This window comes from Fundulus heteroclitus, chromosome 2 (genome assembly GCF_011125445.2).
Source record: "Fundulus heteroclitus isolate FHET01 chromosome 2, MU-UCD_Fhet_4.1, whole genome shotgun sequence".
Classification (NCBI taxonomy): Eukaryota; Metazoa; Chordata; class Actinopteri; order Cyprinodontiformes; family Fundulidae; genus Fundulus; species Fundulus heteroclitus.
Genome location: NC_046362.1, coordinates 16,716,498 through 16,739,288, shown reverse-complemented (window position 1 = coordinate 16,739,288; position 22,791 = coordinate 16,716,498). Strand labels below are relative to the sequence as shown.

The following is a 22,791-nucleotide window of genomic DNA, read 5'->3' as shown; positions in this document are numbered from 1 at the left end:
ATCAGTGCGGCGGTTGGATGCCATTCAGCCTGCCCGGACAGTCTGCATTAGCTTGCACTCCTCATGCCATAGGATAACTATCTTTTTTTTTTCTTTTTTTCCTGAGACCATCAAGTGGAAGCACTTAGAGTAAATGATGCACCCACTGGGAATAAACATGGACACAATGCATGCAGGCAGTGAACGTAAATACACACTGAAAAAGAACCCCAATGAAAGCATCTGTATAAGGTAAAAACGAACAGCACATCTGTAACTAGCGATCACTGACGAACACGCTGACTGAGGATGGCACTAATATGCATGTGGAAGAAGAAATATATATATATATATATATATATATATATATATATATATATATATATATATATATATATATATATAAAAATAGAAGGCATGGAGGCCTTCGGAATACTTTTTTTACGTGTGGATAACGCACCAAAATCAAAAGTGCCGAGGCCCAAAAGGACCACAATATAAAGAATTTATGTTTTATTAATTATTTTTAATTTATGCTATAATTAAAATACAATTAAGATAAAAACATTTAATGTATAAATGAGCAAATGTATTCCTGATTTTTAACATGTCTCAATAACTAAGTACATGCATAAAATACCCGAAATGTGACATTGATCAGTAAAACGCGTAAGTACTTATACATTAAATAAATGTATAATTATTTCAAAAGTGCATTATTTTATGGGTTCTGTTAACTTGCACATTGGGAAATACTTTAGACTGGATCTGTGCCTTGTTGAATAGATCCTGACATCTGATTGGTTTAGCTCCAGACCCGTTATAAAGACAACAGCCGTGGTAACCCTGCCCACTGACGACGAAGGGTGAGCTGTGGTTCAGCACACCACCACGAATAACTAAATAGGCATTCACATAGTTATACATGCTTTATGTAAAATAAAAAGATTACACAGTATATTTAAGTAATTAAATAATCAATTATTTATTTATCTGTCCATGTATTTAATAAATTGTATTTATTTATTTGTTGAATTGCAGCACCATCTAACATCCATAAGGAAGGTGCTGCAAAAAAACATGACATTTTGAAAACTTAAAGTATGTTTGTGTGCATGTGTATGAAATGTATTTCGAGGGTTAAAAGGTTGCTCTGTTTTGTGATGTTGTTGTGGTTGTTTCTAAGGAAGTTGTTTGATTTTTTGCCGTTCCTTTGTTAGAGTATGCAAAAACATACGCACCGCACTACGTGCAACTTGGTGTGGAGCTGCAGCTGGCAAAAAAGAAGTCAACAAACTGAGCTTTTGGGTTAGACTAAAAATGTGTTGTTGTTTCTTTTGTATTTTTGCAGTCTTCTCCATAGACCTTGCATCTACATGAAGAATAGAATATAGGATATTCTTTTATTGTGTTTCAGTTGGAAAATTCAGAGGTACCTGCAGGAAAGCAAAAGGCAAAATGTAAGCATGCAGATTCTCACGGAGGAAACAATATAAAGACAAAACCTAAGAAATGAGAGAATACAGTAAGGATATATTTGCAATGTATAAAAATGACTGTACAGTTATAAAAGTAGCATACATTTATTAAAAGAAATGTGCAGTTTAGTAGGATAAATGATGTATATTATTTTGTTTTTATTTTTCCTATGTTTTAATCGTGTAAAGCACTTGGCGTTGTCCTTGTATGGAAATGTGCTATACAAATAAATTTGCCTTGCATTGTGTTGCCTAAGTACTATAACAATATATTCAAGGGAGCAGCACAGTGGTGCAGTTGGTGGCACTTCACTGCAGAAGGAAGGTCATGGGTACAAATCCTTGCCTAGAGGCTGTTTTTTTTTTTTTTTTGGAAGTTCTTTTTTTTATTACCCCTTTACAGGCGGATTGATGCCAATTACTTTGTTTCTGACCAGTTCTGAAATCTATTTCGATTCTGGCACGGTGTGTTGCTTTAGCCTGCTTCATGTAGTCTAACAGGATCTGTTCAAGTAATTTACTGGAGGCTGGTTTGACTTGTGAAAGTGAACTCAAAAGTCACACATTCACTCCTCAGATCATTATGGGTTCATTACTTTTTCACATACAGAAAGTTTGGTTTGGATAGCTTCTTCGAATTCTTTCTTTTTTTATATAATACTGAACCAATCATAAAACTGAACTGAAAACTGTCTTTTGTTTTTGTTCAAGACATCTTTGTGTGGTGTTACAAGTTTATATATCACGATCTGAAATAGCTGAGTGTGAAAAAGGCCAAAAACAAGGGGGGGGGGGGTAGTGAGGGGGAGGAGGGGTATCCCGTCTGCGCCCCCCTTTTACAATCTTTGTGGTGCAAAGAGAGTTCAAACGCAAAGCAGCCAGGCTGAATTTCAAAACAAACGATTTCCACAGAGGTGCTCTTACATCAAATGGCTGTTTTCGTGGCTCCGACCAGTGTGTGCACTGGTGTCACCGAGTTCACAAGTGGGCGAGGCTCCACGCACACAAACCCCCGCAGCTCGGCGCATGAACCCGCCTGACCGCGGAGATGCGTCGGGTGCGTGAGTGGGGGAAGGCTGCACCAGCTCCCTAACAAAACAAAAAAAAAAAAAGAAAGAAAACTCGTCAATCCGTCGCTCCTGCCTCGCCACAGTGACACCGATTATAGGGGGCTGTTCATCCTTAAATGACCCCGGCGCCGAAATGAGAACATCCCGTTCCTTAGATATTAATAGTTCCCCTTGCGTCACCAAACTGTGGCGGTCCACTCTGCTAGGCACGCAACGGAGCCGCGAACTGTGCCAACGCGCTCCGCTCCAAAACAAACAGGTAGTCATCATTCTCCACCAGCTGTCTGCGGGTGTGGGCCGCCAGCGTGATTACCGCTTTTAAACTGTTACACAAGGTGCCATTAAGGAGTCTCTCGATGACAACAGGTCAATCAGGGAGCGCAGAAAGTTTTATCAGAGAGCTGGTTGGATTTGCGCGTCAACAACGGCCCGTGGTTGGCTTCCATGACATGCGTCCTGCAGTTGTAGGCTGTGGGAGACCTTTGCTTAGCGTTGTGGCTCTGAAAAGCCATAGTCTACAATACACAATAAGCCATTTGTTAAGCCAGTCCCCCGCCTCCTAAAAAAAAAAAAAAAAAAAGAGCTGAGCGCACAGAGGACGCTGCCTGCCTGTCCCGCATCGCTCCAGCCACAGCCTGGGAGGGAAGCAGCAGGGAGAGGTGGGAGGAGAGTTTCTGTTGCTATGTTCACTGGGAGTCTCCCGTTTGCAGGATCTGTGCCAGGCCTGAGTTTCTGGGCTGACATGGCAAGTTGAATGTAGGTCACCTACAGTGTGAAGCCACTGCAAAAACTGGATTTTATTTGTTTTAATCCGGGAGATATTTTGGTTATGTTCCTGTTATGCCAGCAAAAAAAAAAACAAAAAAAACTCACGGTCTGAGATTGTGCCTCAGCCAGCCACAAATATCCATCTGTGCTTTGGTTAAAGTTGACCTGTTCTTCCAGCCCTAATGAGGCTGGATGGTTTCAAATCTATGTATCTGTTCTTGTATTTAATGAATTGTATGTATTTATTGAATTGCAACACATGCATAGGGAAGGCACTGAATACATATCCTGCAAAAAATCATGACATTTTGAAAACACACACACAACATACGCGTGTGTGTGTGTGTGTGTGTGTTCATGTGTATGACATGTATTTTGAGGGTTAAAGGGTACTGTTTTGTTCTTCCAAAACCTAATAAGGACGATGCTGCAATGAACTGTGTCCCACTTCTCATGAGCTACAGCTTTAATTTAATCTTATTTATTTATTTATTTATTTATTTATTTGAATCAGGTTAATACCCCGTAAAACATCCCAAAAGAAACATTAAAACCGAGTGAACCTGAAAAGTTGTTGGTAAAGTTAAAGTAAAATATCTCAAGACAATCACAAAGGAAGATGTGACATTTTTGTCTGCAACACAATAGCCATGTTTCCATCCAATTGTCATTTGAATTCTGAGCAAAGTATTAAAATGTAGCTAAAAAATATATATATAGGTGTGTTTCCATCCACTGATTTGGAGCGAATTAACCAGTCTAGGCAAAGCGTAATTGCGTCAGACGTTGACGTTATGCACGGCGCTAAAAACAGGAAGCAGAGGGTGCAAACTAGCATGGACCCCACATCTGAGAAAAACGAAGAGATGTTTTTCTGAATGTCTTGCTATCCGGCAAGTTGTAATTGTGCTGTCATGTCATCTCATACTGGTGATATTACACGCAGTCTGGAGACGTAGAGGGAAAAAAATGCAATTATGTGTGCATTATGGGCATATCCAGGAAGACGGGAACAGCTGATCAGAACGTATTCTGCAATTTTGATAGAGCAAAATTGCCCTGACACTAGTTGGCAACCATCTCTGTTATGTGGTATTCAGTCCAATTCAAAAATACTTTATTAATCCCAAAGGGAAATTAAATGCTGTTGTAACTCACGTTATGAGGGTTTCTTCAAGAAGATTTTGTAGATGTTGACGGCTTCAGGCAGGAAGGACCTCCTGGAAGCCTCTGACTAAAGACACTCTGTAGTTGTACAACTGTCCAATGAAGAGGATGCTCAGAGTTGTCCATAATGTTCTTCATTTTACGAAGAATCCTTTTTTTTTTGGCAATGTCATCTCCAGATGTTCTAGAAGGGTCCCCAGAACAGAACCAGCCTTCTTTATAAGCTTTTGTTGAGCTTCTTGAAGTCAGTTCCTCTGACGCTGCTTCCCCAACAGATGACGACAGAGGAGATCACAATCTCCACAACAGACTTATAGAAGATCTGCTGCATATTGCTGCAAACCCTGAAGGACCTACTCTTCCTCAGGAAGTACAGTCTGTTCTGTCCCTTCTTTTAGACAGCTTCACAGTTGCGTCTCCAGTCCAGTTTGTTGTCTGGGGGAACACTGCGGTATTTATACTCCTCCACCACCTGCACTTCTTCTCCCAGTGTAGTAATCATGTTGGTCCTTGTATCATGCCTTAAAAATGAGGATACGATTCCTGAAGAAAATAATACAAAAAAAGAACATCTTCGGCTTTATCTTGCAGTAGCAACACATTGGGATAAAGTATAGCAAACTAAATCGGATATAAACCTTTTTGGATTGTTTTCTAACTAAAATCATGAGTAATCTTGGTAAGTGTTTTGACATTTCTTGCAGACCTGTCAGTGTGCATTACACAGCGTTTCTCTCAGATACGTCTTTGCCAAAAACGACTTCCTCCGAGGGTTGACACGGTTGCTTCTTTTAGCATCGGACACATTAGGAGCTGCATAAACAAAGACAATCCTGCAAAGCAGCACTGCCGGAGTTCTTCCTGTAAGCTTAGTAACTTGATTGCATTCGCTTGAAGAACACCTAAGATACAAGTCATTTGTTTTACTTCAATGTTGAATTTGCCCGGATTGTGTGACCCCCCGACACTGGGTGGTACTACTTACTGCTGTGCTAATTACTGTTAGCAATACAAGCTGATAAAAATGCATTTTTTTCCTCTATTTTGTGTGTTTGAATGCTAATGGAACAAGTTCACAAACATAATTTGTACAACAGTGTGCACCACTGGTTTAAAGAGATATAGATCATCAGAAGCGCGATTAAAGAGTTTGCACCTGAAACTTACATAACCTCTCATGACTGGGGCAGCCATACTGGATATTGACCTAAGGGCCGCATGGAGGAAACTGACTTCCCCAGAAGGACTTTTGACTTCACAGGATGGTTTTACTGTATTTCCAACTGAGAACTAATTAAAAAAAAAGATTAAGAGAGAAAAAAGCGCCATACTATAGCTGTTAGTCGAAGAAATTTGGGATCCGCTCTATTTATGGTAACTGCTGTTAGCAACATTGTCTGGCAACAAAGTATGTCTCTCCAGTTTATGCATTCAAAAACGAAAGCCAAGGTTGTACAGCACAATTTAATAGCGTAGCAGAGGTGCTAATAATATAAAGCTGCAAATGCTAGGCGTCGTGTGAGTGAATTTACAGTAAATGACAGCAGACTGATTGGGTTTGGCTCATTTCACTGGGCACTTGGCCTCAGCTCAAGTCTCCGCTGATTCGTTCGCCGCCTCTGCCTCAACGGATTACCCCTGTAGTATTTGCTTACGCCCGCCACCACCATCTGTGTTTCAGATCATGCTAGGCAGTTCTAATTACAGTCGCTGGGCAGGAGCCCGCAGATAATGACGATGCTGCAACGATCAGCAGGATTAGACAGGTGCCCGTCGACTCGCTTTGACTGTGGGCCTGTGTGGTCTGTAACACAAACCTGGACAATCAACGAGGAGACGGGAGCCTCGTTTTTGGCTGCAGCTTTCTTCAACAGGTGTTTGTTATCCAGCGGAGAGCTGTCTGATAACCAGAGGTGGGTAGAGGAGCCAGAAATTGTACTCAAATAAGAGTAGCACCACTTTAATGTAGTTTCACTCAAGCAAAAGTAAAAAGTAGCCATCCAAGAAAGTATTCAAGTAAGAGTAAAAACGTGTTAATAGGTAAAAAGGGCACACACACACACACACACACACACTACAATACTGACAGAGAGACGCTGTGCCTTATTTTATTATTAGTGTGATCCAGATATTTGTCCAAGACAATCTTGCATATACACTTACACTGCAAAAACGGAACTAAAATTAAGTAAATTATTCTTGAAATTAGTGCATTTTTTCTTGATTTGAGCAGGTAAATAAGATTATTTGCCAATGGAATAAGAGTTTTGCACTTAAAGTAGGAACAATTCATCTCCATCATCTTATTTCAAGTGCAGAATATCTAAATACCTTATTCTAGGGGTAGAACTACTAATCCCATTGGCAAATGGTCTTATTTACCTGCCAAATCAATGTAAAATAGACTAATTTCTAGAAAATGGTACTTACTTTTAGTTCCCTTTTTGCAGTGTATACAAACATTATTTGATTTTTTTTTGGTTTTGGTTTTATTTATAATGTTTTTTTTGTTTTTTATTCCCTACTGTTTCTCACAAACAAGATGTGGGACATGGGGCAGGAGCTAAATCCTCCCCCAGGAGGTGTTTCCCTCTTCAGGGCATTTCTAGACCGTACAGAGTGAGGCGGGCCTAATCAGGTAGGGACAGCGAAAACTGGGCTCTAGAAATCCTCTCAAACGTATTCCTTGAAGCTCGGATTTAATTTGAAGCCACATGGAGACCAAATGTCTTCTGGAGAAAAAAAACATCTTATGATCAGTGAGACGAAAATGTTACTTTCTGGCCGTGATCGTGAGAAGAATATTTGTTGAAGTTAAGACGAACCGAGGTACACCTTACCAACTATTCAAGCATGCAGAGGATGTTTGGCTCCCAGCGGCAGTAAGCGCCTTGCAAAAGTGACAAAAAGTAATAAAGATGGGGGACTACCACAAGTGAGATTGAAACATCTGAAACTCAAAGATAGAATTTTTATTAAAATCTCTTTAGATGCTTATCCCTCTGGGGAGAAAAAAAAAACACTGAATAAGAGTTTACCCAGTCCATTCCGACAATAATCCAATTCAACTGAGGATGTTTCTTATTGTGTGTTTACACATTTGTCCATCAAATAAAACCACATCTATTGCTCTGTTATAGAAATTAACTCATTAAAACGTCAACGCTTCTTTGAATCCCGGCATCCAGCGTAGGTTGAAGCTGGAGCAAAGCAGACACGGCTCATGGTCGCCTCGTGCCACGCACGGTTATTTATGAGTGACCCGCTAACGGGAACATTTCGGCGGATTATAAAGAGCCACCGCAGCATTAATAGCAGCGCTGAAAACACTGACTGTTGTCTGCACTCGTGATGCTTCGTAATCCCGTCCACAGCCGCTCTCCAGCGGATGAGGAAATCAAACGAGCACGGCGACAGCTATTGATTTTACTGGGTTTTCGCCGAGTTTTGACATTCATTTGCATCTGCTACACTGTGGTCACGCTCTGACGCAAAGACGATTTTATCATGTGGCTTCAGTTCCTGGTGCAGATGTGACGATCAGCAGTTTTTTTGTTGGTCTGGCTGTCTGTTCCCATCCCTGAATCTTCAGGGTGTTACTGCAAGGCCGGATCAGATTGTCCCTCTGTTTGTTTGTTTTTTTTCACCCTGCAAATCCGAGTCATTCCCTCAGAAGGTCAGGCAAAGTGTTTCGGAAATAAGGCTTTGGAGTTCAAATCCCAGTTTTGGAGTGTTTGGACGTTGGCCCTTGAGCGGATTCTGGAAGTTTACGCAGCTGAGCGCCGGACTCAGGCTACTGCTCTTCTGCTTCACCGCTCCCTGGGAAAGTACAGACACAAGTTCTCACAAACATGTAGACTTATGAAACCCTCACGGTCGAAGGAAGGAGCTGGTTTTCAGTTCTGTCAGGGGGCTGATTGTGAAATGAAGACAGCAGTTGGGGTAACTTCACATAGGCTGAGAGGGGTGCCGTTTTACAGTCCAAGTGCAACATGTGGATTCCCTGCTTTAAACTCTGTGTGGGCCTCTGTTCCGTCGATGCTGGAAATTCCTGACGGCAGCGGAAAAAAAAAGACCCAATAAACAGAATGAGGCTTAGCATGTCCGCTACATGATAAAGTATGGGATTCATTGGAGCAATTTCTCCAGGGAAAAATGCTTTCCAGGAATAGCCTTGCTGCAGAGGTGTGTAATGAGGCAAACTGTAAAGACAGGCAGACGGAGCGGTTTTCTTCTGGGAAACTGTCCGCCACATGCAGGCCTGGGGTCTGCTATACCTCCTCATCCTACTTCCTATTCCTGTTCGTGTTGACCACCAATGACTTAGACAATCACATTAGACTTAACTCTCCCTGCACACATTACTTGGAGCCGTGACCTTTCAATCAGCGCCACGCAACAGGGCGAAGCGATGTTTTACTACTTTTAATCAATAGCCAATTGAGCGAATGGAGGAGAGTGTGTCATGAGACACTGAATAGTTTTGCCACCACAAGGTTCTTAATATGTAAATTAACTTTGCTGCTTTTAAACTACTAACGTTTCAGTATTAGTAGTTTATTCATTCCAACGTTTCATAATCTTCCTAGTACAAGCCTCGCATTAACGCTTTCATATGTGGATGTAGACATGTTGGCAATGGTGTTGAGCTGCAAAACAATCCTGGGTTTGAATCCCGGTCTTCCTGCAGGGAGTTTGCATGGGTCCTCTCTGGCTTCCTCCCACAGTCCAAGAACATGAGGGTTTGGCGAACTGCTCCATCTTAAATGTTGCGTTTTCATCAGCCGTGTGCATAAAATCATCACGATTAACAGAAATAAAGGCTTGAAAAAAATCAGTCTGTGCATTTCTCTTTCTTTAGCTTGTGTCCCAGCTGCTGTGGTGTAGTCTCTTTTTAAATAGGGTACTTTTTGTCTTTATGGTCAGTCAAACTTTAGGCCGCTTTCTAAGTCGCATTTTCTCTCCAAGATATTAAAGATGGTGGTTGACCCTGAGCTAAAGGAGCGTCTACGGCTTCATGAGATTATTGAGAAATTTCAGTCTGGTTTTAAACTGTGTCATGGCACAGAAACTGCACTTAATAAGAGTTTTTAAAGTTCTGCTTTTAACTACACCCTGAGAGTCTGCTGTTTTAATTCTACTTGATTTTACTGCTGCTTTTGACACAATATCACATCTGGACCAGGCGGTCGGTGTGAAGGGCTCAACTTTGGTCCTTTAAAGGAGTTCCTCTGGGCTTCATCTTAGCACCTCTTAGAACATTAAAAGTTGTATTGAGCCTAACTGCCTTTATTTTAATTGAAGTAAGACTGAGATGATCCTTTTCTGATTTAGTTTTTTCAAACTGACTCGTTAACGGAGTGCAGCAGTGCAATAGCTCCTTTAAATTTTTCAAGTGTGCTGTTGTCAGGACTCTTGGGGTACTTTTTTTTAATGTAAATTCAATTTCATTTGATAAAGATGTCAGTGCATTAGTTCAGTTCAGCTTCTTCCATCTCAGGTTGATCACTGAAATCAAACCCTATCCACCTCATACTAGCCTTGAAAGACTGATTTTCTCTTTTATTATGTCTACAATCGGCTACTGTAACTCTCTCCATACTGGGAGGGAACAATCTCCTCTTCGTCATCTGCAACAGGTCCAAAACGCTGCTTCCTATCTGCTGACCACTAAAAGTCGATGTGAGGATATGATTCTCACGTTGTCCTCCCTGCAGCGGCTGCCTGTATGCTTTAGGGCTGTTTTTAAGAGTTCACTTTTGTTTTTTTAAATGTGTAAACAATCAAGCACCTCCTTACTAATCCGAATCATTACGCACGCGTGTTACCAGCAGAACTCTGGGGTCAGGTAACCTGCTGCTTTTTGGTGTTTCTAAAACTCGTCTTGTGAGCCGAGGAGACTTTTCAGAGCTTTTTCTGATGCTAATATCTGAAGGGAGAGTTAAATTGGTTTTAAAGACTCCCTCGTTTTTATTTGGCTTTTTATTCCGGTTGAGCAGGAGTATCAGGAAGGTTTTGTTTTTATTTTCTGTATAATTATTCTTATCTTTTTATTGCTTTAAATGTTCTTATTCTATTAATTTTACTGTAGATGCATTTTATGGCTGTAGATGTATTTTATGTTTCTTTATTTCTTTTGTTATGTGGGCCAGTATAACCCTTTGGTCACTTTTGAAGTGCTCTTTAAATAAAGCTTGTTTGCTTGATTGATTGGTTGGTTGACTCATTAACCTATATATATATATATATATATATATATATATATATATATATATATATATATATATATATCATTTTTTTTAATATGACTGTCTGCTTGACTGTACTTTTCCTGATAAACTGTCTATTGGTGAAGCTCCTCTCCTCGTGATCTGTCTAAAAGACTTTAATGTTCCTCTTGGCTTTTTAGGACCACATCCAAAAATCCCAGATGGCTCTCGTTCTTCATCTTAGTGTGTAAACACTATTGTAGCTTTCCAAAATATCAGTTTAGTGCTGCTGACCATATAACTTTGTAAGGAGCCTTCAGCTAAAGTTGTTTTGTCATTCTACACTCAGTTACTTACAGCACAAGTCGTTTTTTTTCTGCTACCTTTATTCCTGGGTCAGTATTCAAGATTTGCACTTCCAGTCACATGCATCCACCCACACCTTAAAAGTGTTTTTTACTGATCTGATGAAGGCTATAAAGATTGTTTATAGCACTTTTAAAACGCAAACGAGGACAATTTGCTGACAGTTAAAATTATTCAGTTTTTATAAGATTTTATACTGAGGTAATAATAAAACAATCAAACACGGCTCTTTTGGAAAGCCGTGCCCCAAAATTTGTCGGTTCTAACATTTCCTGAATATTAGTTAACCACCCTCTCTTTGTTTGAGGCTCTGCCAAACAAACTACGGGGCAGTTGTCGGGCTCATGCGCACGTCACAATGTCATGACACAAAACTGGTCAAGATATTTATATAGAGGGTTTAAACAGACACATAAAAATGTAATATTCAGGGAGACATTGTACCATAGATGAATATGCCTTTGAACAATTTGCCTACATTATTATGTCATGGCTTTGTAAGCTTCTGAGTCATTTGTAACACCGAGTTTAATAATTATGGCAGTATTTTAGGAAACACCTAAAACCGCCTGCTTCCTTGTGTAAAATTGTGAAAAGTATGAACAAATCTGCCCAGATATTGTAAAGACAGATGTGAGCCTCCACGGGTCTTGTTCATCCTTTGGTACAATATCCAGAAACCTGAAGGGCTTCCAAGCTGGAGAAAACTATCCCAGCTGTAAAATACGAGGGTGGCAGCATCATGGTGCAAGAAGGACTACATTTCCCATAATAGAGGGCATCCTGAGGAAAAAACATTATGTGGAAATATTAAAGAAACATGTGAACACATCAGCCAGCAACCTCAAATGTGGACAAACGCAGACTAAAAGCATGAAGATATGGTAACATATCTTGTCCGTTTACGTCCCAAATACGGACAATATACGGGAAAATCCGATCCAATATGCGGTCTTCAGAGTGGACAATGACCTACCTACCAGTGACTTAATTTTTAGCCCATACCCAGTTAAGTACATACAGTTCAGGGTATCAGCCGAATGCGTATGGACATATTTCTTTAACAATGACAATATTTTCAAACAAATAAAACTTGAATGGGAAAACAAAAAAAAAATAAGTGTAAAGTTAGCCTATAATTTGGTTTTATGTTGGGTTTGAGGCATAGTGCTTTTATTATGCTATATAGGTCATAATTATACGAGAAGATCAGAATGCTTTCTGGGAACTCAGAAAGAACACATGTAGAGAACATGTCCGTACATGACCCGAAAGTCTAAACATCACTTCCTTTGCTGAATTTCTCGCCTACGTCGGTTAAGACAAAAAACACCAACATGTAATCAATCTTGAACGTCATCATCCATGTGATAGATTATTTTCCCTTAAGCATCGTGCATACATTATCTATATGTCCAACTGTGCGCATGGTCTTATCAGCTGTTTACCCATCTGGGCAGCACTCGGGGACCGAACACACCTGGAGCACCAAGGTCTCAGGTGAGGGTGTTGTCTGTTTCCTTAGCAACCAGGACAAACACTGGCGGATCACCAGGTCAGAGGCAAACAACTTTTGCTGTTTTGTTTCTGCAGGTCAGTGCTGATCACCTTGATAAGAACCAGCGTGCACACAAGCAAAACAAGTAGCACATGCCTTTTGTTTGGTGTGGTGAACCCTCCACCTCTCCAAAACAGGTTTCTGTGGTACTACTGCTCCGTGCGCTTCAGTATTTGGGTTTCCCTGCCAGAGGCTGTACCAGTAAGCACCAGAAACAAAGAACATTGTCTTCTCTTCCATATAGGACTTATCGTCCTCCTTGGAATCAAACGTGGAAGCAGTTTCTAAAACTTTCCAGTGGCTGGCCTTATGCCATCTGGTTTAAATGATGAGATGAGCGGAGCGAGTATTTACCCATCATCCAGTAAAGCACCAGAAGGTAAACTGAGCCTGACATTGCAGGCAGAAGGCAGGAACCGTGCGGTAAACGTCAAATGCAGGAATCCAGACCAGATTTTCCTGCTTGGACACGCACATTTTTGTCCTGCATCTAACCCTTGAAACAGTGCAACATTTGAGACAGCTGATCATAACAATTTTGGAGCCACGACTCTGAATGTGTGGGTTCAAATCACATTTTCCCTTTGAACAAGGCGCCCTCTAGTGGCTTCAATTGGGAACTGTCTATGATACTGCCATGCTGCGTGGAAGAGATTGACCCTAGAGCAGTGGTTCTCATTCCTGGACATCAGGTCTATGAAGGTAATTTTGTATCAAAACTATGTGTGCATTGTTAGTGTGAATTTGAAGTTGCAGAGAGAGTTACATTATAAGTTTTGTAGTTGTAGAATAAAAAAAAAAAATCACAAGTACAATTTATTTTTACACCTGTAAGTACAAGTGCACAAATTCTGTTCTACAAGTTGCACATCAAAAACCTCTTACATTCTCAGTTTTGCTCTAAATGGTCCAGAACTATTGTTGCAAAACTATTTGTGCATTATAACTCTGGAGCTTTGTAATTGTAGAAATTTTTTTATCTGTCACAATTACAAAAAAAGTTACACCTCTTCAAATTCTTGAGTACAAGTACACAAATTGTGTTCTGCTAGTTGCACCTCAAAAATGTCTTCCATTCAGTTTTGCTCCAGTTGATTTAAAACAAATGGTGCAAAACAAATTCAAACACGTGTATTAAAATCTTCACCATTTTTTTTTTTTTTTTGTTCTGGACCAGTTGGAGTAAAACTGAGAATGTAAGAGGTTTTTGATGTGCAACTTGTAGAAAGGATTTGTGTACTTGTACTTAAAATTTGAACAGGTGTAAAAAAAATTATTTGTGAATTTTTTTATTATTCTACAACTACAAAACTTGTAATGTAACTCTCTCTACAACTTCAAATTCACACTTACAATGCACAAATAGTTTTGATACAAAATTACCTTCATACAGGACCCATTGCCCTGCAGCTTTTAGAGGTGTCTCTGCTCCAGAGACAGCTGTGTATTGAGTATTTATTTGAGTATTTACATTAACTCCAGCATGCCATCAAGTGCTGGAGAGGGCTATTAATCCCCAAATCTTTGAAGTCAGGTGTGTGTCTTAAACATCAATATTTAGAACTGCTGTCCTTGAAGAATTTAACTTACTGAGTCACTGTTCTCTGAATGGGATCGGTGAAACAGGTTAGCTGGACAGAAACAGAAACAACTACTGAAGAATCTAAAGTTGCAGAAAAAGAAGAGCATAACAGTTAGAAGAAATCTGTTGAAGATAAGCAGTAAAGGCTTAATGAATGTGAGGGCCTGAACTGGTAGGCACTGCTGAATTATACGGACGTCTAAGTTTGGGAACATTTCTATGGATGATATTACAATTTTACATTTTAATTGAATCTGTTCAAGCTATTGTGAGTCTTAGATAAATGGTGCCCTCGGTGAGCCTCCCTTTGTTTTCAAGAAGAAAGGTTTCAAAGATCAAAACTGTTGAAAAAACTCATTAAGAAGTGAAGAATTCCTAGATCTAATGTTGACCAGTTTATGCATTGCTCTTGTTTAAATTAAAGAGGGTTATAGTAATACAAAAAAGGTAAAAAAATAAAATAAAAATCTGTCTTTAGTGTTTTCAAACTCTGTGCGTAAAGAATCCCTCTTCAGCACAGAGTAATACAGTTTGGGATTTCATCATTCAAAATGTTTCAGATTCCTAATGAGAGCTAATCAAATAATTCCAGAATCTTCAAATACTGTGAAATAGCCCTTTAGATTAGTACAGGATGGGACTCGATAAATCACACACCAGCTTCAGCCTCAACAGCTCTGCCAGGTGGTTATTCAGGGAAGAACTGGCTGATTTTCATCATACCACCCTGTGGCAGCATGGCACCCTGGCTGGTGACCCTTTTTTCACCAAAATAATAAAAGAAATAGATGGACATTTCTTGTTACTGAACGCTTAATTATTTAAGATGCTGATACTGGAGAGTCACATCACATAAGAGGAGAAATATAGGTATTTTTTATTATTTCACCAACATTTTCACCTACATTTATACAGGTTGTCTCAATCAGATCCAAAATCTAATTTACAACGGAGACCAGTGTAAATAAAACAAATAAAACAATTTACAAACAGAGTAACAATAAAAAAAATACTAAAACGTTTGACTCAGATTTCATAAGCTAATATAACATGACTTAAAACATATATTTAAGTAAGTGTAGTTTAGGTGGGAAAAAAACAGTATTTTGTTCAAAGCTCTATGATACTCAAATTGGGATTTTCTAAAAACAACAGAAGACATTATGATGCTGAAGCCTCTGGCAATAGCCAAAAGTCTTGTGATGCACTTGAAATTTGAATGGTGGTTAATGTTGAAAGTAGCGGGAAGTAATAAACTTTGCAAGTCCACAAGGTTTATTTAAAAGCCCTCGCCATTCATTGTTAAGGGAAATTATTGTAAAACTATAAAAGTTATAAATGGAAAAAGTTTGAGCCATTTATTTGCTGAAAAAAACGGAACCATTTGAAAGCAGGAAAACTAAAAAAGACACTATAAAGACTGCATTCATGTGATAATCAGGACGCGATGTTGGGTGAATCTGCTAATAGATCATCTTAAGCACCAATATCATTTATGAACATAAAGCTAAGTAAGGGATTGAGGGTTAACAGCAAAATAAATACTTGTGGACGACTTGGATGAACTTGATATCTGTTACATTTGGGAGGAGGGCTCGTCAGTGTTAAATTTATGCCAAATCGGTCCTGCTTAAATAGCTTAAACGTCCCACTCCTCACCAGGGCTAACTAATCTCCTCCACTGACCAATGCAAAGCCACTAACAGATAATAAAGCTCATCTGTGACTGCTTACAAGGAGAAATTACGCATTATCCACTCCAGGAGGCAATCGGCCAGACTCCTAGATGCATTCGGCATGCCAGAACAAGGACGCCATCATCCAGTGGTTTGCTTCTAATATTTGTGATCGTTGCCAGGAGGGATCTGCGCTTAACTGCAGGTATGGTCGTTTGTCGTGGCTCATAGTGATTGACGGTACAGTCAGGAGATTAGCCGTCTCTCGGTGGGTTTTAAATAGTTCAAGTTTCACGTGCAGCAGAGAGTTACAGCACACTTCTACCTCAGATTAGAAGGCTGCCGATAGCTGGCATCCAACGGTTCAGATTGTCGTTTTATTTGACTCTATTGGGATTTTTATAAATTTAAAAAGAATGGCATGCATTAGCATTCAGTCCCTCCGAGTCAATGCTTTGTAGAACCAATTAAAGGCCATTAAAGCTGTGAGACTTTTTGAGGAATGTCTCTACCTTTTCTTGTTTCTCTACCTCTGAATTGTTGACGCTCCCTCTGATGGAGAAAGAGTCCCAAATAGATTTACGGCTGGACTTTGACTGGGCCATTCTGGCAAATGAATATGCTTGGATCTAAAGCATGCTTTGTAGCTCTGCTTGTGTGTTGAGGGTCGGTGTCATTCTGGAAGGCGACCCTCGGCTCTAACCTATTTTCCTCCAGCTCTGCCCTGTGTTTAGCTCCGTCCCTCGTCCCGTTAAGTCTGACCAGCTTCCCTGTTCCTGCTGGGGAAAAGCATCCCCACAACATTATGCTGCCACCACCGTGTTCCATTGTAGGAAACAATGTCTACTCAGGGTAATGTACAGTGTTGGCTGTCCTCCACATATAACATTTTGGATGTAGGCTTAAAAATTACACGTTGTTCTCGTCCGAGCACTTTTTTTTCTCCACCTGGGCACATTTCTACTATGCGGTTTGTGGCCATACACAGAGCATACTTCCTGTGGCTTTCTTTTAGCAATGCTATAACGAATACATCCACGCTGACAGCTTCTCTCACCCAACCTTCTATATTAATCCTCAAAAACATCTCAGATGTATCTCTGAGCTGTCTGCTGCGTCGCTTGATCTTCACGAAGCTGTTTGTTCACTAATGTTCTCTACCAAACCTCCAAAAAAAAGACAATGATCGTGATTGACGGAGCATTTCTGAAAAGGCTGTATCCTTTTCCATCCACCTTGGAGTTATCTGGTACTTTTTATTCTAATAAAATACAATGAAGCTTGTTGTCCTAATAAGGCAAAATATGGAAAGATCAAAAGGTATAAATAGTAATGCTGCATCAAACACAACTGAATAATTTTATTTTCCCTCATCAGATCATTACACTGGGTATCCAGCAGAGGGAGCTGTTGAGCATCTCCTTGTTCAGCTGGAACAGGATTTCAGAGTTGAATGAGGCAGGACCGCTATAAGAGACTGAGCAAAATAATAATAATAATAATAATAATAATAATAATAATAATAATAATAATAATAATAATAATAATAATAATAATAATAATAATAGTAATAGTAATAGTAATAGTAATAATAATAATAATAACTTTATTTATAAATACATTTCAATGAAAGTGCTGTACAGGTAGGTAAACTGAACCACTGTTAAAAAAGCTAATTAATAGATATAAAATAAGATAAAAAATTACAGTTTAATACAACTCATCAAGGGAAAAACAAATGGGTGTTTAGTTGTGCTTTAAAAACATCTCCAGAGCATGCCTGTCTGACATCCAGAGGAAGACTGTTCCAAAGTTTAGGTGCCCTAAATGAAAAAGCTCGCTCACCAACCGTTTTTTTTTTTTCCGGACTTTACTTCAGAAACAATACAGTATTAAATTAATTCTGCTTTTAAGTCTCACTTTTCACATTCAAACATTGGCTCGTAGTCATAATTGGTGAACAGCATGCACATTCTGTTACCTCAGCACACGTCAAACTATGAACAATACTCAGTGATGAGCTTCCCTTCGTCCATGTTAATCAAAAGCGATGAAAAATATATTTCTGACTGGTGGAAACATACAGAAAACACAAGTTAATATAATATCATGCATAAAATAAGATATTTGTTTCAGACTTTTTAGTTTTGTGTGTGCCAAAAGAGTAGGAGTGATTGAGTATTGCTGCTCCAGGAGAGCTAGCCTTGGCATCATTCTCTGCGTTCACCACTCCGCTCTCCGTTCTCCTGCACCCTGCTGGGACCTTTAACCGTTTCCCCGCTCAGACACACCGAGCCGGGAGTGTCTGGTGAAACAGCCGGCTGCTCTCTGCCAGCTACCTTCGCCTTCGCATCTCGCACGGCCCCTCTGAGCCTTTTTTTTTTTTTTTTAGTGTTGTTGTGTACCAAAGCAGATTTACCTTCAATAACCATTTATTAAATCTCTATCCATTAGACTCCAAGGCTTCAAGAGCTGGCTGCATTAAGCCTGATTATGGGATGCCCGGCAGAGGAAAATGGTCTATGTGTCAAGTGTGTCATCGAGTGATTTATATCCCTGGCTGGGATGTCTGTATTGTTAGTCGAGTAAAAGCCACAGAGAGGAAAGAGAAGCACTCAGACCCACACCGATGGGGAACCATAGGCCTAATTACTTCGACGTTTGCATTCAAAGTCTGCAGTCGGGCCTCAGCTCTGTGGCTTTGTGTCTAACGTTGTAGTTCTTTGAGGATCCTGTTTCTGTACTGAGGTTTTTGAGATGGACCCCAAGGGCCAGACGGGCACCTTTAAAAGATCCTCCCTCAAACGCAACGTGTCCGGTTCGCAGAAGGTAAGAGGAGGCCTGCACTTGAAAATAGGTTGTTTTCATTGTTTTTGAAGTGGTCATCTGGAAGTGATGTTGTCTAGTTTTTATTTATTATAATTTTTTTTTTGTTTTTTTTTTTTTTTTTGGGGGGGGGGGGGTAGCTGACAGCTCTTTGCAAAGTGTTTTAAATCTCTTGAGCATTTTCATTTATTTATTTTTTTCATGTTATAGTCCCAGGTTCCAGTCTATTTTATGAGGATTTTCATGCAATAGAGAAAAACAAAGGAGTGAATAATTATAAAGTGGATCATGAACTCTGACGCCCTACCATGTCTCTGGTGAAGAAATGGATGCCCAGAGCATGGCTTTGCCACCATGGTGTTTGGATGGCGTGTTCAGGGTGATGGTCACCTAACATTTTCCTCAAAAACAGCATTTTGCATGGAGGAAATTTTTCAGAAACCTGACTGATGCTCAAAGCCTGGCCCTGCTTCAACACCTCTCCAGAACCTTCTCCCTGGTCTGTTTGCTGTGTTCCTTGCTCTTCGTTTGTTCACTAATTTTCTCTGAGGCCTTCACACAGCAGACATACTCGTACTGAGGGTGCAACGGGTTTTGCATCGGGGTCGTTTGAGTAAAGAGGGCCGAATTAAAAAGGCAGACCACATCACAAAACACTGGAATCCATTTTGTTCCCGCTTGCCATAACAGAGAAGAGAAAACAGAAAACCTTTGACACTCATAATAGTGCATTTATGTTCAGATTACTGGGGCAGGAGTGTGTGGGTTTTATGCCGGTGTTTTCCAACCAAAAGCCCCTAAAGTCACAGTTAAGTGGTGTTTAAAGCTGAGCATCCACTTTTCCTTTGAGCACGAGTCTAATCCTGAGTGTTAATGGTCCCTCTGTGGATGTCCAGAGTCACGATGACAGATTGCAGACTCTTCCTAAACTCTGCTTTCCTGCGAGTAACACGTTTCACGTTCACGTGCCATTTCAGAGCATGAAAGTTTGTGTATTTTTCCGAGAAATCGGAGGGAGCAGTCAACAACTTCACCCAGTTCGGGCTGATTTCTTGGGAAGGACGCGGCAATGCCAGAATGCTACAAAGAGCCTTCATCTGGTTCACAGCTACAGGCCATTTAAAGGCGTTTTTGGATCATGCAGCGGATGTTGAAACAAAATATTACTACTAAATCTGGACAACATCAAAATCAGAATCAGAAATACTTTAATAATCCCAGAGGGAAATTACAGTTCCAGTACAACCATCCATCACATACATCACAAACATTTCGGGGGAACGACTGACTGAGGCCTTGCTGCCGAGGACCCCGCCTGACGTGGTTTCCATAGGGCGCTGCCTTTATAAAATAAGAGGTGACCATCATTATTTGGCATTAGGAGAACATTTTGTGACAAAATGTTGCTTTTTACGGAGCCCAGGAGAGCTTACTTTGAGTGATATTTTTTTCAGGTCGTGATAATTTGTGAGCACGTTTCTTTTAATTGAGTCCTCAAATTAATAAAACGTGCACACAATTTATTCGAGCACACGTTTTAATTATTCGTGGGTGCGTTTTGGCAGATCGAGATCTTGAATATACTATAACGTGCTCATGTTTACATGTGTCTAGACAATATTGAGTACACGTTTTACATATTGTGGCCACGTTTAAGTAGATCATGCACACAATGTTCTATAACCATGTTCACTAAATTGTGCTCTCGTTTTAATAAATTGTGCCCTCGTTTTACTATGCTTAAAATGAGAGCTCAATTTAGTAAAATGAGCTCACACTATAGTAAAACGAGAGCACAATATAGTAAATTGTGCACACGATTTAGTAAAACGAGCGCACATTCTCTAAACATGCAAAACATTTTGCGATGACCCCTCTAGGGCTCCGTAGCTTTTTATTCACACGGATCAAACTTTTTACATGACGTTTCTCCCTGGACAAAATCGAGATGTGCTTTAAAGTGTACACTCCTGTACCAAAAACAAACTCAGTATCAGGTTCACTTTTTTTTTTCCTGGTCACGCACCATTGCTCGGCTGCTTTGAATTTAATTTTCCCCATTCCAATATGACCATAATTTACAGAGCCGAATGGTGTGGACGGGGATTTATTTTTCATCTTTGGTAATTTAACACAGAGTCATTTAGAAATTGAGCTTAAAAAAAAGACCACAAATTAAAGCAATGAGGGCAGAAGTCAGGCTCGTTGGGAGCATTAGCCACAAGTTCTGCATCACAGAGCACATTCAGCTAAGTGCGCTCGGATTATATCACCCCGTTGCCATTAATGAAATTAGAAAAGGGTCCATCTCCGTCTCTCCTTTTCTGAGATAAAGGTTCAGTTTTTCAGCAGTGAGAGAAGAAGCAGGTCTGAAAGCTTCCAGCCCGAAACACTGGGATGCATTTTGTGAACGAATAAATCTTTCACATTGTTCAAACGCACAAAGCCAGCACAGTCGGCGGAAATTTCATTAACGGACCCAGCGGTTTTCAGCCTCACATGACCGTGATGCGAGAGTCAGGCTCAGGTCAGGTGAGGGCCAGAGAGCGGTAAAAAGCTCGAGGGGTCACATCTTTGAGAGCGAGGTTCCAGAGCTTCAGGCCGAGGCACGGCGGGTTTGTCTGACTAAAGAACACGCAGTGAAATTAAAACGATCTTTAAATGCAGAAACGCTGTTACAGAAATGTTCCTTACTGCTAAACTGATAGCACTGCTTGTTGTTACCAGCGTTTGATGAACCAAAAGGACTTGAATGTGGTGGTCCTGACCACATCTGGATGACAAAAAAAAAAAAAAAACACGTACAAACTACAAAACAAAATTAACACGTTAAACCAATTAAATGGAAATATGTGTTGTTGTTTTTTCCCCGTTTTTTTTTTTCTTTTGCCTGATCAAACAGGAAAATAAAATCTTACAGGTGTAAATTGACTCAAATCATTTATATTCATCAAACCTAGTTGTTAAAACGACGGAACATCATACACACTCAGCTGAAACTGTGTTGCGCGGCTCGGGTGATGTAAAGTAAATGGACGTGCAAACGTATACATTTAAAAGATCTAAAACAAGAAAACACTGCATGGAAAATATTGTATTTTTATCTCCCTGTTTGACGTCAAATCAATAAGAGGAAGATTAATCAATTCAGAAGACCAAAATTCCCAGAATAACAAGGGAACTTTTCTTTTAGAGATTATTGTTTTCAAAGTCAGAAGTTTACATACAGTAAGATTACTACGCCTTTAATTTTGCCCCTTTTGGAAAAAGTACTGCTTCTTTTTGTGTGACACTGTGAGAAAGATTCCCCAACCAGCAGTCTATTTCATCATTGGGTACCTGAAGGTGCAATCTTTGTCTGTTTAAACAAGCGCATGTAAGCGTTAACAATCAAGGAAACGTCTGAACATCTTAGCCTTAAAGGGAGGAGAAAAGTTCTGTGTTTCAGAGATTAATGTGTTTTGGTGGGAAATGTGTGAATAAACAGCAGAACAAAAGCCCGTCAGAAAGTCACATTATCCACAGTGACGCCAGTCACATGAGCTGAAAGTCCACTCAGACTTCAAGCGTATGCTCTGCAAATCGACTCGGGGACAAAGACCCCAATTTTTGGAGGCATGTCTTATAGCCTGATGAAACTAAAACTGAAGTGTTTGGCACAGTGGCAATTTTTAGGATTTGAGGAATAGAAGGGATGTCGTGTTAGCCTGAGAAAATCAAGCAAACTTAGGACAGAGGTGGTAGCATCATGGCGTGGGGGGGTCTCAATATAAGAGAGAAGGGTGAACTTCACAAAAATGGGTGTCGTCATAAGGAAAGAAGCCACAGTTAAAACCTGGGCTCAAATAAATCTTTTTAATGGACAATCATCCTAAGAATGAAGAAACAGAGTGGCTTTAAGGACAACAAAATGTCCATCACAAAGTCACAATTTTAGTCAGAGAAAATTGGTGTGCATAGATAGAAAAAAAAACTGCGTGAGCAAGGAAGCCTAAAAATTTGACTGAGTTTCACCAGTTCTTTTGGGAGGAGAAATGGGCCAAAGGACCAGCAAACTATACTGTGAGAACCTTGTGGAAGGAAACCCAGAACATTCGACTCAAGGTATAAAA

At 40.0% G+C, this 22,791-nt stretch overlaps 1 protein-coding gene across 1 annotated transcript in view; it reads left to right on the top strand.

Annotated features, from left to right (window-relative positions):
* The first annotated feature begins 18,415 nt into the window (after positions 1-18,415).
* Positions 18,416-22,791, top strand: part of LOC105932342 (transient receptor potential cation channel subfamily M member 1) — a 26,233-nt gene continuing 21,857 nt past the window's right edge. The window contains exon 1 of the mRNA XM_012871459.3: positions 18,416-18,682. Coding sequence (XP_012726913.2) covers positions 18,611-18,682 — 72 coding nt within the window. The 5' untranslated portion in view covers positions 18,416-18,610. The remainder of the gene's footprint in view (positions 18,683-22,791) is intronic.